This window comes from Vigna unguiculata, chromosome 6, assembly GCF_037176805.1.
Source record: "Vigna unguiculata cultivar grain cowpea cultivar isolate G323 ecotype 2 chromosome 6, ASM3717680v1, whole genome shotgun sequence".
NCBI lineage: Eukaryota > Viridiplantae > Streptophyta > Magnoliopsida > Fabales > Fabaceae > Vigna > Vigna unguiculata.
The window spans coordinates 47,741,665-47,756,468 of NC_140797.1; the positions used below are offsets into that span (position 1 = coordinate 47,741,665).

Sequence of the window (14,804 nt, forward strand, 5' to 3'; positions counted from 1 at the left end):
ACGTGTCATAAGTCTGTGAGACTTATGAGGCCTCTAGACAACATATATAACGTTTTTGAACAGTACATGACACGTGTCAGATCTTGGTTTTTTTATTTTTTTTATTTCAAAAAATATGTCCATATGTCAAGTCACAATTGTACCACGTGTCAATGCTAGTGCCACGTGTTAGTTTGTAATTGTATTTTTTTGTTCAATTTAGTTCCGATATTCATTATTTTTGTTCAATTCAGTCCCTATATTCGTTATTTTCTTTTAAATTTAGTCCCAAATTTTGTTACAATAAAACTATTTAATTTTTAAATTTGACATTACTATTAGTTATTTTTTAAATTCAATTATAAATTATAATATTTAATTATAAATTGAATATAATTCTTAGATTCAACTGTTAAATAGAATATAATTATTTAAATATTATTAAAATATAATTATTAAAATTTAAAAAATATATATTAACATTTGTAAAATTCAGATTTAAATTAAAAATATTTAATATTTTTATTGCATTTTAGATATTAAAATCTAAAATATTTTATATTCAAATGTTAATTTTATAAATATTAGTTTACTTTTCTAAAATATTTAAATATTTAAAATATTTTTATATATCAATTTTAAAAGTATTTTATAATATAAATATTAGAAAAAAAATTTAATAACTATATTCTTATAATATTTTAAATAATTATATTCTATTTAGCAATTAAATATAAAAATTTATTCGATTTATAATTAAATTTAATAATTTATAATTGAATTTAAAAAATAATAAATTCAAATGTCAATTTTGAAAAATATTAATATAATTTATATAAAAGATATTAAATTTAGTGTCAATTTAAAAAGGATAAAATTGATTTATTTTAACAAAAATTTGGACTAAATTGAATAAAAATAACGAATATAAAAACTAAATTGAACAAAAAAATAATACTATTACAAACTGACACGTGGCATGACTTGATATGTGGACAAATTTTTTGAAATAAAAAAAATAAAAAAAAATTTGAAAAAACCAGAAGCTGACACGTGACATGTATAGTTCAAAAACGTTAACTATTTAAACACCATTAGTGAAAATGATTAAATTAACCACAATTTAACGAAAATAAGGATCTAATTAAACACAAAAAGAAAATAAAGATAAAATTGAATAAAAATAACAAAAATAGAAATCAAATGTATATTTAAAAAAAAGGTGAATCAACCTGTAATGAATGATTGAGTAGTTTAGTTCCAGAACAGAAAAAAGTGGGAGTGCAGATAGCAAATAGGGTTGCTTTCTTAACGGGCTAATTTTTTAAGTTGGAGAGTTGCATTAAAAGAAAGCCATTTTTTCTTGCATCCCCATAATTTCTTCCTCCACCCCATACTCATATTAAAGTGACCAAATTACTCTTAATTAAAAAATAATAAAAATCCTAATCTAAACCCTAAACGCTACATGAAACACTAAACTACTGCTCACAAGTTCAGGAAACACTTAAACACCAAATAGGAAAATCTATTATTGAGAATCACTTCTCAGAATCTATTTTCATTGTGGTGATTGATTATCGAAAGCTATTTTAACTCAATAGTGCATATACTTGTATGACAAACATATATTGGTGTAGGTCAAAGGGTGCTATCACATAGCGACAAGTTTTAATGTGAAAGGATTGTAGAATTATGGAACCTAAAATCCCAAAGGCATTTAAAAAAGGATTGTGTAATCCAAAGTATATAAAATTAAGAATTTTGAATTCCAGATTATTAAGTTATCTGAAATATCTACAATTCGAAACTATAGTTTCGATAGGGTATAATGGAACTTTTAGAAAAACGTGTGGAGTGCAAGAAGAAATTGTCTTAAAAGAAAGGCATGTGTTGAAGGAGGATGCGGATAACATGGTAAAATGGATAATCCGACTCATTTTAGCCCGTAATAAAATGGACTATATTAAAAGCATGTTTAATTATATATAAATATTTTTAATAATTAATTAATATTTTTAATTAAATAAATTAAAATAATTACTATATTTAGATATTAAATTATTTTATTGTAATTGATAACTAAAATTTAAATAGAAACGGTTAATTATAATATTATATATCTGTATCATTGAAGAAATGTACCATAAAAAAATTATTTTTTTAATTATTTTTTTTTATTTTTAATTTAAAAAGAGTTAAATATATTTTTTAAAAATTTTTAATAAAAATTAAAATTAATCATTTTTCAAACTTTTAAATCAATGTAATCTCATATATTTAAATATTAAATAATTTTAATAATTTTAATTAAATTTTATTAAAATTATTTTACATTTTAAACACATTTATCGACTAGTAAAATAACTATCGATATAAGTAATTTATATACTACATAAAATTCGACTATTTTTTATTTTCATTAAAATTTAAATAGATATTTAACCTTTTATAGAAAAACTAAACAAGTAGGTTGTTCCGTCCTTGATACGCCAACACCAACTATGACCAATTTGCCACTTTAAGATGTGCATTTGTAATTAGAATTTAGAAATGCACACAAAGTTGTATTCAATCTTGATGTGATTGTTATTTTAACTTCAACCTCGTTAACTTCAGCCTATATGTGGAATTTCATATTAGGGTGACCGATATATAAACACTCAATTTTTTACTTAACACTTATCCAATATTAATAAATAATATCTTAATTTTAAAATATAAAACAATTTGGATCTAAATTAATTAATAACAATAATTTAATTAACATTTGGGAGAATATTTTTGCAATTGCCTTAAATTATCTAAATATGGGTGTTTTTGAATTAAATTAGAATTAAAACAAATTTAAATTAAAATAAAGTATTATAAAATTATAATTCCAATTAATTTTTACCAAATAAAAATAATTTAATTAAAAAATAATAATTTTTTGAATAAACTAAAATAAAAATAAAAATACATAAATTTACATAAATTTAAATGTAATTAAATGTATTTTAAAAGGAAAAATAATTGAAAATCTGAAAAGACTTGTCGAAACTATTAAAACATAATGAATATTGTTTAACAAGACAAAGATTCTTCAAATGAAAAAAAAAAAAAAACAACTAAGGATTAAAGACAAAAAAATGATAAATTTTTTATATCACTCAATCAATAAAAAATTATACACTTGAATAATTAATGTTGAGTCAAACATTGTAACAAAAATAAATAATAAATAAAAATTTAAAAAGAATAGAGATGATCAATTATGTGATTCAAAAATTATTTGATTTAATGAAATTAAAACCATTTATTTTAAACATAATTATACACAAAGAAAATAATGTGTAATTAAAATTATGATAAAAGAAAAAATAACTTAAAAATCTGATTAAATTTATGAATATAGAATAAGGTAAACAATTGAGAAAAAATTACTAAAAACAAAAAAAATTATATATATATATATATATATATATATATATATATATATATATATATATATATATATATATATATATATATATATATACACGACTGACCGACTAATAGTTGAAATTGATTTTAGTATATTTGTCTTATAATATACTTTTAAAAGAAAATATAATAAAATATTACAAATAGAAAAGTGCAAACCAACTACATGCTCCAAACTTTATGAGCATTAATAAGTGTACAATGAAATGTTGGTGTGTGTTTTGTCCAGGAAGTTGGGAGATTTATGAGCATTAATAAGTGTACAATGAAATGTTGGTGTGTGTTTTGTCCAGGAAGTTGGGAGATGGGGGAGGAGTTGATAACATTCAATACTAGGAAGACAAGAAAAAAAATACCTATTCCATTTATTTTATGATTTTTTATCATTATAATCTTATTTTAATATTATTTTTAATAAATATTTGAGACTAATCTAAATTCATTTATTAGAAGTCACAAATTATGGGTTCATAACCAATTAAGTGAAAAATAAATCTTAATTATATATATATATAATTGGCTTAAATTTTAATTCTTTAATAATTTTTGTATTTTTAATTAAGTTTCTATTAATTTTTTTTGTCTATTGGACATTTAGAAATTTAATATTTTTTAATTGAATTTCTATAATTTTTTTTTCGTTAATCAAGTAATGTGATTTTATTGTGTTTGGAATTTCACATAAACTAAAAATAATATAAATTTAGGTGCAAAATTTGTCTTTATAAGTTGATTTTATAAAATTTAACTAAACTTAAAAATCACATCTTAAGATTATTGACAACTTAATGCATCTTAATGCAACTAAAGTAGACATCACATATACATAAAAAAAATCCAATTATCTGTTGACTGTTGAAAGAATTCTTTGTTATTTACCAAGAACTCATAACATTGAAATATATATTACAAGAAGGTAAAAGGGTGATTTGATTTGATTTACATAAGCATATGATCTAAACAATAGAAAATGAACCTATAATTTTGTTTTCGTGTTTAAAATATATGATATTTCATGGTGTTAAAGAGTAACCCATTGTTATTTTATTTAATAGTGTAGTTGAATTTGTTGTAACTAAAAATATACTTGCCACGTCAGGTTGAGAAAAATTATTGAAGAAGTACAATTCAAGCAAGACTATAATGTTTTTGTGACAATTCCACAGTCAAATTGTTAACAAAAATAAATTAATTACATAAAAAATACAAACATATTGATGTGAACTTTAATTTGTGGTGAGTATAAATTGAAAATTATATTTATTGAATTTAATAAATTGAGTTAAATTCATTAGAACATCACTCTGGACACTATAAAATAAAAACAATCTAATAATTATGAGATTACTAGAATAGAAGCCTTATATATTTTAAAAGAAAAACTTATTAGTTATTTATAATGTTTATTATTTTGTAATATCTTTTGTTTAAAAATTGTATTATTTTGAATAATTTATAACAATATATAAAGAGAATTTCCTATTTTGTGTTCATATTTCATAATACCAATTCTATCCTTTACAATATAATTATTTATTAATTTTTTTAAAATTAACGATTATTTTTACCTATTTTTTATAATATTCTTTTTATTCATCAATAATTAATTTTTTTATTAATTTCAAATATAAATTTATTTTATATATTAACTTAATAATATTATACTATTATTATCTACTGTCATTCATATTTAATAAAAGAGAGAAGATTTTTCTTTAACTAACTTATGTAATCATTTTATCAATCTTATATTAAAAAATTCTTTGATTTGGGAGGAATTGTTAAATGTAGAGTAGTTATAGTATATTTATCTTATAATATAATTTTAAAAGAAAATCTTATAAAATATTATAAAAAAAAATGCAAACAAACAGCAGCAAATCTTATGACCATTGAAAAGTGTTACACGTCTGTGTGTTTTCCCTGAATCGGTCAGCAGATATATGGTTGAGGAGTTGATACATTTAATAGTACAACAAAACAGGTCCTCTCCCTTAATGTTTTTTATAATTTTAATTTTCTATTTGTAGAATTATATAATTAATGCCTTTATAAATGTGAAAGGAATAAATAGAATGAAAGAGAACAAATGTATAAGAAATTTTCTATAAAAAATTAATTCATTAAAATATTTATTTATTTTCTTAAGATAATTTTTTCAAGAATAAATAAAATTAAATGATGGACTGTACTATTATGATAAAATAATGTTCCAAAATTAAATTAAAATATATTAAATAAATTTTTTTATTATATATATAAGGGTTTAATTACTTTCTAAATTTTATTATTTTTTGTTTGAATTAATCAATCTATTAATAAAATATTCAATAAGTCATTCAATTTTTAAACGCCTAATATATAACGCATTTATGGATTAAAGTTAGTTTTTATTTAATAATAATATGATACTTAGACTTGGAATAGAATTTGGCAATAGAAACAAAACCTGCTTTTGTGAACATCAAGCATTGATGAAAGAAAAAACGAAAACGGTGGTACTTTGACACATGAATTTTTTACTTTCATATAACACTACTATTTATTATTATTTTTCTAGTTTTTTTTAAATACAAAAATTTAAATTTTCTAAAATAATTTTACTCTTTTATAAAAAGTTGTCAAATAGTAATAAAAATGTAAAATAAACTATCTCCTAAAAGAAATCATCATAAACTTATAAGAGAATAAAATGCCGTACAAATATGAGATTACAGAAAATATTAAAAAAGACAATTAAATTTTAAAAAATTATTTTCACAATTTAAGATCACATCTTCTAATTTTAAAATAAAAAATAAAAAATCATTTAAAAAATAACACAACAAAATTATTAAAAAAATATTTTTGTACTAAAATATATGGGAGTTGGAGTTGAAGAAAAAGAGAAAAATGATGATAGTTCCATTGGTTAAAGAAATGTGGTAGGCAATTGTCTGGACAGTTACAGTGAGGAAAGGGTGAATCACATGGAATGCCTTCCATACCCGCACTCATTTCACCACATAAATATAGGACCCAGTCTTATCAGAACAACATAGTTTTCAATCTTAAAAAACCAGAAGGTTGGTTGCAATAATAATACCTTCCTTTCTGCATATTTGGACTTTCAACTTTCAACTTTCAACATCATCAGAAGGTTTTTATTTATTTTTTATTATTTTACTCTATACAATCATATTTTATATATGCTTTCATTTTCAGTGCCACAATTTTATTTTGTGTACGGTGAGATTCTAATAAAAACACGTGTCTCAGTGATATTAATTTGGACACACATATTGATGACATTTAATTCTACCACATTAAGAAAGCCACATGCAGCCCTAAGGAATAAAGGAAGTAGAAAATGAGAGAGGAAATCTATAAAGAAGAGTGGTTGTTTGAGTTGTGCACAGAAAAAAGAAAAGAAAAGAAAATGTGGAGGTTGAAGATAGGAGATGGAGGAAATGATCCATATCTGTTTAGCACAAATAATTTTGTGGGAAGACAAACATGGGAGTTTGATTCCGAAGCAGCCACTGCTGAGGAGACAAACCAAGTTCAGCTTGCTCGTCAAAACTTCTATCAAAATCGTTTCCACACCAAGGCTTGTGCTGATCGACTTTGGCGTTTTCAGGTAACATTAATTAACCAAACACTCATTTTTTATTGTAATGTATTGTGCTTCGAGTTTTACTAAGGTCACAATTAATGGTTTCTTTGAATTAGATCATCTTGTTGAATCACTTTAATGCCAAAACTCCCACGAATGTTGGATCTAAACATCATTTTTTTTCTTTTCAAAATTTAATTTTAGTAGATTAAGAGTCTTTAATTCAGAACCTGTAGATAAAACAAAATTGATTTTTGTCCTCGGAGTCATTACATTCACAACAATCCTTAGATGAGAAGTAGTTATCGTTGCTTTTGTACTAGTTCAAATATCTCTATCTCATTAAAGGTCGATTGGTTTGTTCATTCTACTCTATATAATAAAACGGATAAAATTAATACAAAACTAATGGAAGAAAGAAAAATAACTTACTATAGTTAACAGTGGCTTTTGACATGACAATTATGTTTATCATACCAAAACACCAGCGAATAACGTAAATGGATTAATGATCAATAATTTTTAATTTCAAAGATTATTATTATTATTATTATTATTATTATTTATTTCAATTTTGAAAAATAGTTTAATTCAATTTTAAGGATTGAATTGATTGATTGTTTAAGACTCTAGAAATTATTTTACAGTTTTATTAATTTTAAAAATCAATCTAACCGATCACTATAATTTTAGATACGAAGTTAATAACTAATTGATTCTTAATCATGTGATGATCTTAAACTGTTGAAATCATTTAAAATTTATCATTACGGTATTCGTTTACGATTGCTAAATTTTATTTGCAATTTTAAGGAGTGACGTTATCAGTAAGGAAGTAGTTAAATCAATATTCTCGATCGTCTGCTATTTCAGAAAAAAAGAAAAAATAAATTAAAAATAAATAAATATTAAAAATGAAAAATAAAAAGGTAACTTGGAAAAAAAAAAAAACTCTTAAAAAAGTAAAGGAAAATATACTATGATTTCCATTTTGTCGACTTTCATTTATTATCATCTGACGTGAGTTAGTGTAAATTATTGATTTTTTTAAAAGAGAAGACAATGTGTTCTTGCGGAAACAATAATAGAATGCTAGGGAGCAGAACCCCAATCATTGACTTCTTGGAATGATTTTTCCTTGACTTGAATGCGTCTTCTCCTAATGTTGACGGTCTGGACCCTTGAGGACTACCTGCGGAAAGGACTTCTACGATCAAGTCAACGAGGACTCTCAAAAAATCAAATCTCAAATTAGTGAATCAATGAAAGCGTAGCTCTTAATTGTTGGGGTCCATATGTATTTATAAAGTCATTAATTGTGTCCGCCCCTTCTTGTGGGTTGGGCACCCTTTAGCCACTTTGGGCCAATATTCAGATTCTAGATGGGTCTGGACTAAGCCCAAGTCTCGAGTCTTTGTGAGGGGCCTCACATGTAATTCCCTAAGTTTTGGAGTTAGCATCTCTTCATTATACTGTATCTTTTATAGTAGGTGGCCTGAGCCGTCATGTGTGCTATCTTGTTTGGTTGACTATCCGTCTACTATTTTTATAATAGGACTATACGTAGGCGGTTTAGATAGGGTGGTTGTCTGAATTTGCTTGGGTATAGTACATAATGATACATTAATCAATGATTCATACTAAATCACGTTAGAAATAAAGGATGAGAATAAAAAAATAGGAGTAATAATATCATTTTTCAAAAGTAGATTGGAGGATGAAATTTATCAATATATATATATATATATATATATATATATATATATATATATATATAAAGGTGTGAATTAATTCTAGGAGTGGTTGACTATGAGGGGAGATAAAAGGTAAAAATAATTAAAAAAAAATGTAAAGAAACTTAAGGTTTTGTTTTTGAATAGGTTGGTTAATGAGAAGAGAAAAATATGTTGTTACAGATTTTGAGAGAGAATAAGTTCAAAGAAAGGATAGCGAAAGTGAAGATTGAAGATGGTGAAAAAGTAAGTTTGGAGAAAACTACAAGCACAGTGAAGAGGGCTGCTTCTTACCTTTCCGCACTACAAACCAGTGATGGCCATTGGCCTGCTCACCTCGCAGGTTCCCTCTTCTTTACTCCTGCATTGGTAAGTTCAACTTATTCTAATTTTTCTATTTAATTTTTTTATTTCAAATCACTTTCTATATCAAAACATATATATGTGTAATCATAAAATTAATCAATTGAAATTATTCAAAGAACTATTCTGTGAAATTGGGTCCTTACAAGTTTCTCTGTATAACAATATTGCAGGTGATTTGTTTATACATTACAGGACATCTTGATTCTGTATTTTCAGAAGAACATCGTAAAGAAATTCTCCGCTACACATATTGTCACCAGGTATATGTTTAATTTAAAATTGTGGAGTAATTTAAGGACTAAAAGGTTATTTTTCTGAAAATTAACTGGCAAACATTTGAAGAACGAAGATGGAGGTTGGGGACTGCACATAGAAAGTCACAGCACCATGTTTTGCACTGCGCTCAATTATATATGTTTGCGAATTCTCGGAGAAGGACCCAATAACAATGCTTGTGTTACAGCAAGAAAGTGGATTCGGGATCATGGTGGTGTAACGCATATACCTTCATGGGGCAAATTCTGGCTTTCAGTACGAATATTTTTCTCTCACATTTAAATTAATACGTAAATATATATATATGCAAAAATGCATGAATGTTAAACAAAAATCTGATACTTATATATAGGTACTTGGTGTAGTTGACTGGGGTGGAAGCAACCCAATGCCTCCAGAATTTTGGATCCTTCCTTCTTTTCTTCCTATGCATCCGGGTTAAATTAATTAATCCATTTTTATTTCTAACTATTTTTTTTTTGGAATATATATAAAATATCCCATTGTTAAATTTTATCTCATTAATACAGGTAAAATGTGGTGTTACTGTCGATTGGTATACATGCCCATGTCGTATTTATATGGGAAGAAATTCATGGCTCCAATTACGCCATTGACAGCAAAGTTGAGAGAAGAGCTTTTTGTTGAACCGTACGATGAAAATACCTGGAGGAAAGCACGTCATAAATGTGCAAAAGTAAGAGATACTCAATTATTTATTGTGTAGATAATTTTATATTTAGGAAAATAAAAACAAAACTATTTATTAATTAAGGAATGAACTCTAATTTAATACACATGGACAAATTTTTATGAATTACAGGAAGATCTTTACTATCCTCATCATTGGATACAAGATCTAATATGGGATAGTTTATATGTATTCACCGAACCCCTTCTAAATCGATGGCCTTTGAACAAGTTGGTAAGAGAAAAAGCACTTGAAGTAACAATGAAGCATATCCACTATGAAGATGAAAATAGTCGATATATTGCTATTGGATGTGTTGAAAAGGTAAAACAGCATCATTTTCGATATGCTGGTATAAATAAAGTTTTTAGTTTTTCTCTGGAATTCATTAAAACAGTCATGCTTTGTATTTTCTAGGTTTTGTGCATGCTTGCTTGTTGGGTAGAAGTTCCAAATGGAGATGCTTTCAAAAAGCATCTTGCAAGGATCCCAGATTGTTTATGGATTTCAGAAGATGGAATGACCATGCAGGTAAATATTGGATTACCAATTTTATTAGTAAAGGTGTTGTCACATTAATTTGAATAAAAATACTATAGTTGCTAATGGTAAAAAAAAATGTATGATATAGTAATTAATCCATTTGTTTATATTATATAATGCAGGGTATTGGAACCCAGTCATGGGACGCTGGTTTCATTGTTCAAGCTCTACTAGCCACTAACCTAGTAGATGATTTAGGTCCCACACTTGCAAAAGCACACGATTTCATCAAGAAATCTCAGGTTACAAATTACGTATATCACAATATAAGTTGAGGAAGAAAACGCTCATAACTTCATCTAGAATTAATGTACAATTCACCTAATAACAAATTATTTTAGACCCATAGGTTTAATTGAAATCATGACTGGGAAATTAAATAACGAAAATAATTTCTTGGTGCAAGCAATTATATATTATATATAACTAATAAAAAATTGTAGTTAATTTCAAAACATTCTAATTTTATAGGTAACGGAAAATCCTTCGGGAGATTTTAAGAGTATGTATCGTTATATCTGTAAGGGGTCATGGGCCCTGGCAGATAGAGACCAAGCATGGCAAGTTTCTGATACTACTGCAGAATGTTTAAAGGTAATTAATAGTACTTATTTAAGGTCACATAATTTTTAGTTTTGTTTTGTTAAAAAGTTTCGTGTACAAAACAAGCACACATATTAACGTAACGAATTCATTAATTATCCTATGTTTCAGTGTTGTCTACTTTTATCAGTGTTGCCAGAAGAGATTGTGGGGGAAAAAATGGAACCTCAAAAGTTATATGATTCAGTCAGTCTTATACTGTCACTGCAGGTGAGTATTATTCAATTATACATATTTTTCTCTATAACTTTAAAATATGTAATATTTTGTTTTTGTATTCATTTTATTACTTTAATTACTATATAGAGTGCGAATGGAGGTATGGCTGCATGGGAGCCAGCAAGAGCTCAGGAATGGTTAGAAGTAAGTGTTATATTAATTAATGTCTATAAATTCAATATTAACAAAAAAAAAAGTTTTGTTAATCATTTTTAATAATGGATTAATTAGTAAGTTTGTGATTACTTACCAGCTGCTGAATCCGACGGAGTTCTTTGCTGACATAGTAGTTGAGCATGAGTATGTTGAATGCACTGCATCATCAATTGAAGTTCTGGTGTTGTTCAAAAAGCTTTATCCAGAGCATAGGAAGGAAGAGATTGAGAGTTTCATTGGTAAAGCAGCAGCATTCATTGAAAAATCACAATTAGAGGATGGTTCTTGGTATGGGAATTGGGCAGTTTGCTTCACTTACTGTTCCTGGTTTGCACTGGGAGGTTTAGTTGCTGCTGGAAAAAGTTACAAAGACTGTGTTGCTATTCGTAAAGGTGTGGAGTTTCTGCTTAGAATACAAAATGAAGATGGTGGATGGGGAGAGAGTTACCTTTCTTGCCCAAGGAAGGTTTGTGTTGATTGAATCATCATTTATCATAATTATAAATAATGCTACTAATTAAGTTTCTAACAATGTTTATATATGATTAAGGAGTATGTACCTCTTGAAGGAGGTCGATCAAATCTTGTGCAAACATCTTGGGCTCTCATGGCTCTAATTCTTTCTCACCAGGTATGGGATCTTTAGAAATTCAAGTGTGAGTCTAAGTCTCACATTGGTTAGAAATGAGAAAGTAGAGTAATATATAAAAATAAAGATCCATAAATTTATTGTCTTAAGGTTTTGGGTTGAGAGTAGTATCAATATCTTATGTGGTTAGATTCAGGTCATTTATTGATGTCATTGATGTTTGTTCTCCCCTTCTCTATATTAAATAATGCCCGTTTTTTCATTTTCATTTTCAAAATTTTGTATATGTAGGCTGAAAGAGACCCAACTCCGCTTCATCGTGCAGCAAAGTTACTAATCAATTCTCAGTTAGAAGATGGTGATTGGCCCCAACAAGTATATTTCAAATCTCAATTCTTTCAATTTCATATAGTATCGATATATATGCTTAGGCAATAGTGATAAGAATTATTAGTATAAAGTATTTTTCATGTGTCAAATGGAATTCCATATTAAACTATATAATATAACCTCTGCTTGTTTTTTATTAGATAAAATATTTTACTATCATAATTTTTTTTAATAATTTGGAAACAAAAAATATATATTTAACAATTAAGAAAAATCAAACTTGAAAGAGGTGTATTTTACTTGGATTAATATTTTAGGTGGTGGTGAGTGAAAATAAATAAAGAAAAAGAATAATGATTTAAAAGAAAAATTGCATGGAAATAACATTGTCCAGTTTTGTATTTGTTTTGAAATCGATAAATGAGGATGATGTTTAATTTTTAATATTTGGTTGTGATTTTTATGGCAGGAAACCCTTGGAGTATACTTGAGGAATTGCTTGGTTCATTACCCTTTTTATAGAAATGTTTTCCCAATGTGGGCTTTGGCTGAATATCGTACAAATGTTCTATTACCTTCTGGCCAGCTTCTTCCTTCATCATCATAATTTCATTCTCTATAACTTTTTTTATTTTCAAATCTATAACTTAAAATAAATTATTTTTATTTTCTAAAGTTATATAATCTGAAATGCAAAATAAAAAATACATTTCAAATTATATGAATGTAAAATTTATATTTTGAATTACACTAAAATACAAAAATTTATGGGGATCCAGATGAAATTGTGAAGGTGAAAGAAGTTGTCTGCCCTCCATTACTCTTTGCTGAGATGTCATTTGTTTAAGACCAATAAAAGTTCTTTGTGGGTTGTTTTAATGGTTTACACAGTGTTCGTCTGGAACAAAGCATAGTTAAACAATAATAAATTTGAAATAATTAAAGACAATTTTTAATATAAAATATTAATTAACAAACTGATACAAAATCATAGTAAACAAAATATTAAATTATCATATGTAGATTTACACTGTAAAAATAAGTAATAAATTATTAAACAATAACCATTCATTATATATATATATATATATATATTAATCAACATTGTTAATTATTAATGTTTGCAAGCGAAATGATATACTTTAACGTTAAATATGTTTTTGTCTTTTTATGTGAAAATTGAAATTAAATTTTAAAATTTTGGTCCAATTTAGTCATGTAATTTTAAAATTATCCAATTTTAGTCCTTTAAATTTTTTTATTAAGTTTATTTTATGTTTCAGATGCGTTTCATGATAGTTTTTTAGCTAACATTGAAATAAAAGTGTGTCAAACAATATAAACACCTCAAATGCTATCATGAGATGCATTTGAATGTTAAATACACTTAACAAAATTGGGTTAAAATATTAAATTCATGAAGTTCTAAAATTTGGAGACTAAATTAGATCAAAATTTTAAAAAATAATTAATCCCAATTTTCAATGAAAATTGAGGAACAAAAGATATATTTATCCCTTTTATTTTAAATCATATTCTTAAAATATTACCCTTAAAAAAAATTATCATTTCAAACCTGCATCAATCTCGGCCCATATTATTATTGCTTTATTTTGAACAAGATTTGATTATAATATCTTAAATAAGGTTTTATTTCAACAATCACCATCGGCTTTTCTTGAACACATTATTACTGATATAAAATTATAAAACAAAGGAATAAAATGGTATACTCAAGGTGTATCATGTTACTTCACCTTTAGGTTCCTGAAATTTGCTATACAAACATTCAATGGTGAACAGTGCGGTTTGATTCTAACCTCAGTCAACAACTGCGGCTTCTCTAAAATTTGATATTCTACTCGCAGGACGCGTTTTGTTGTTTTTTTTTGAAAAACGGTATTCTAGATTAAAACTGTCTCTCATTACCAGTAAATCATTAATCTGTTTAGACCCTGAAATGATATAGTACCACCAATTCATGTGCGGTCCACGAAAAGAAAACACAATCAACAAAGATCAAGAAAAAGATCATGTTATCATCTTTTTATGTGATTATTTACTGAATAGAATCTCAGAAAAACTTTAACACATTTTTATTTCAAAAACTATACTTAAGATCATAAGTTTGAATCTAAGTATCATAAAATATTTTCATTAAAACGTATTGATGTGACATCACTTTCCACCGTTTCAAGAGCTGGGGCAACTCCTCGACAAAATTAATAGAAAAAGGGAAGTAGCATTTCATCAGCTGAA

The 14,804-nt window shown here is 25.8% G+C and overlaps 1 protein-coding gene across 1 annotated transcript; it reads left to right on the forward strand.

The window, feature by feature from the left end:
- The first annotated feature begins 6,792 nt into the window (after positions 1–6,792).
- On the forward strand, positions 6,793–13,424 carry LOC114187457 (beta-amyrin synthase-like). The gene is made up of 16 exons (XM_028075718.2): positions 6,793–7,063; positions 8,956–9,141; positions 9,309–9,398; positions 9,481–9,669; positions 9,767–9,851; positions 9,945–10,111; positions 10,238–10,429; positions 10,523–10,636; positions 10,771–10,890; positions 11,120–11,242; positions 11,363–11,461; positions 11,558–11,614; positions 11,724–12,092; positions 12,177–12,257; positions 12,507–12,590; positions 13,015–13,424. Exons 1-16 carry the CDS (start codon positions 6,794–6,796, stop codon positions 13,150–13,152), a joined length of 2,364 nt encoding a protein of 787 aa, XP_027931519.1. The 5' UTR covers position 6,793; the 3' UTR covers positions 13,153–13,424.
- The last annotated feature ends 1,380 nt before the right edge of the window (positions 13,425–14,804 follow it).

Coding starts and splice junctions, on each gene's coding strand:
- LOC114187457 (XM_028075718.2), top strand. CDS start 6,794: ATGAGAGAGGAAATCTATAAAGAAGAGTGGTTGTTTGAGTTGTGCACA. Junction 9,670..9,766: donor GGGGCAAATTCTGGCTTTCA/GTACGAATATTT, acceptor ACTTATATATAG/GTACTTGGTGTAGTTGACTG. Junction 10,891..11,119: donor ATTTCATCAAGAAATCTCAG/GTTACAAATTAC, acceptor CTAATTTTATAG/GTAACGGAAAATCCTTCGGG.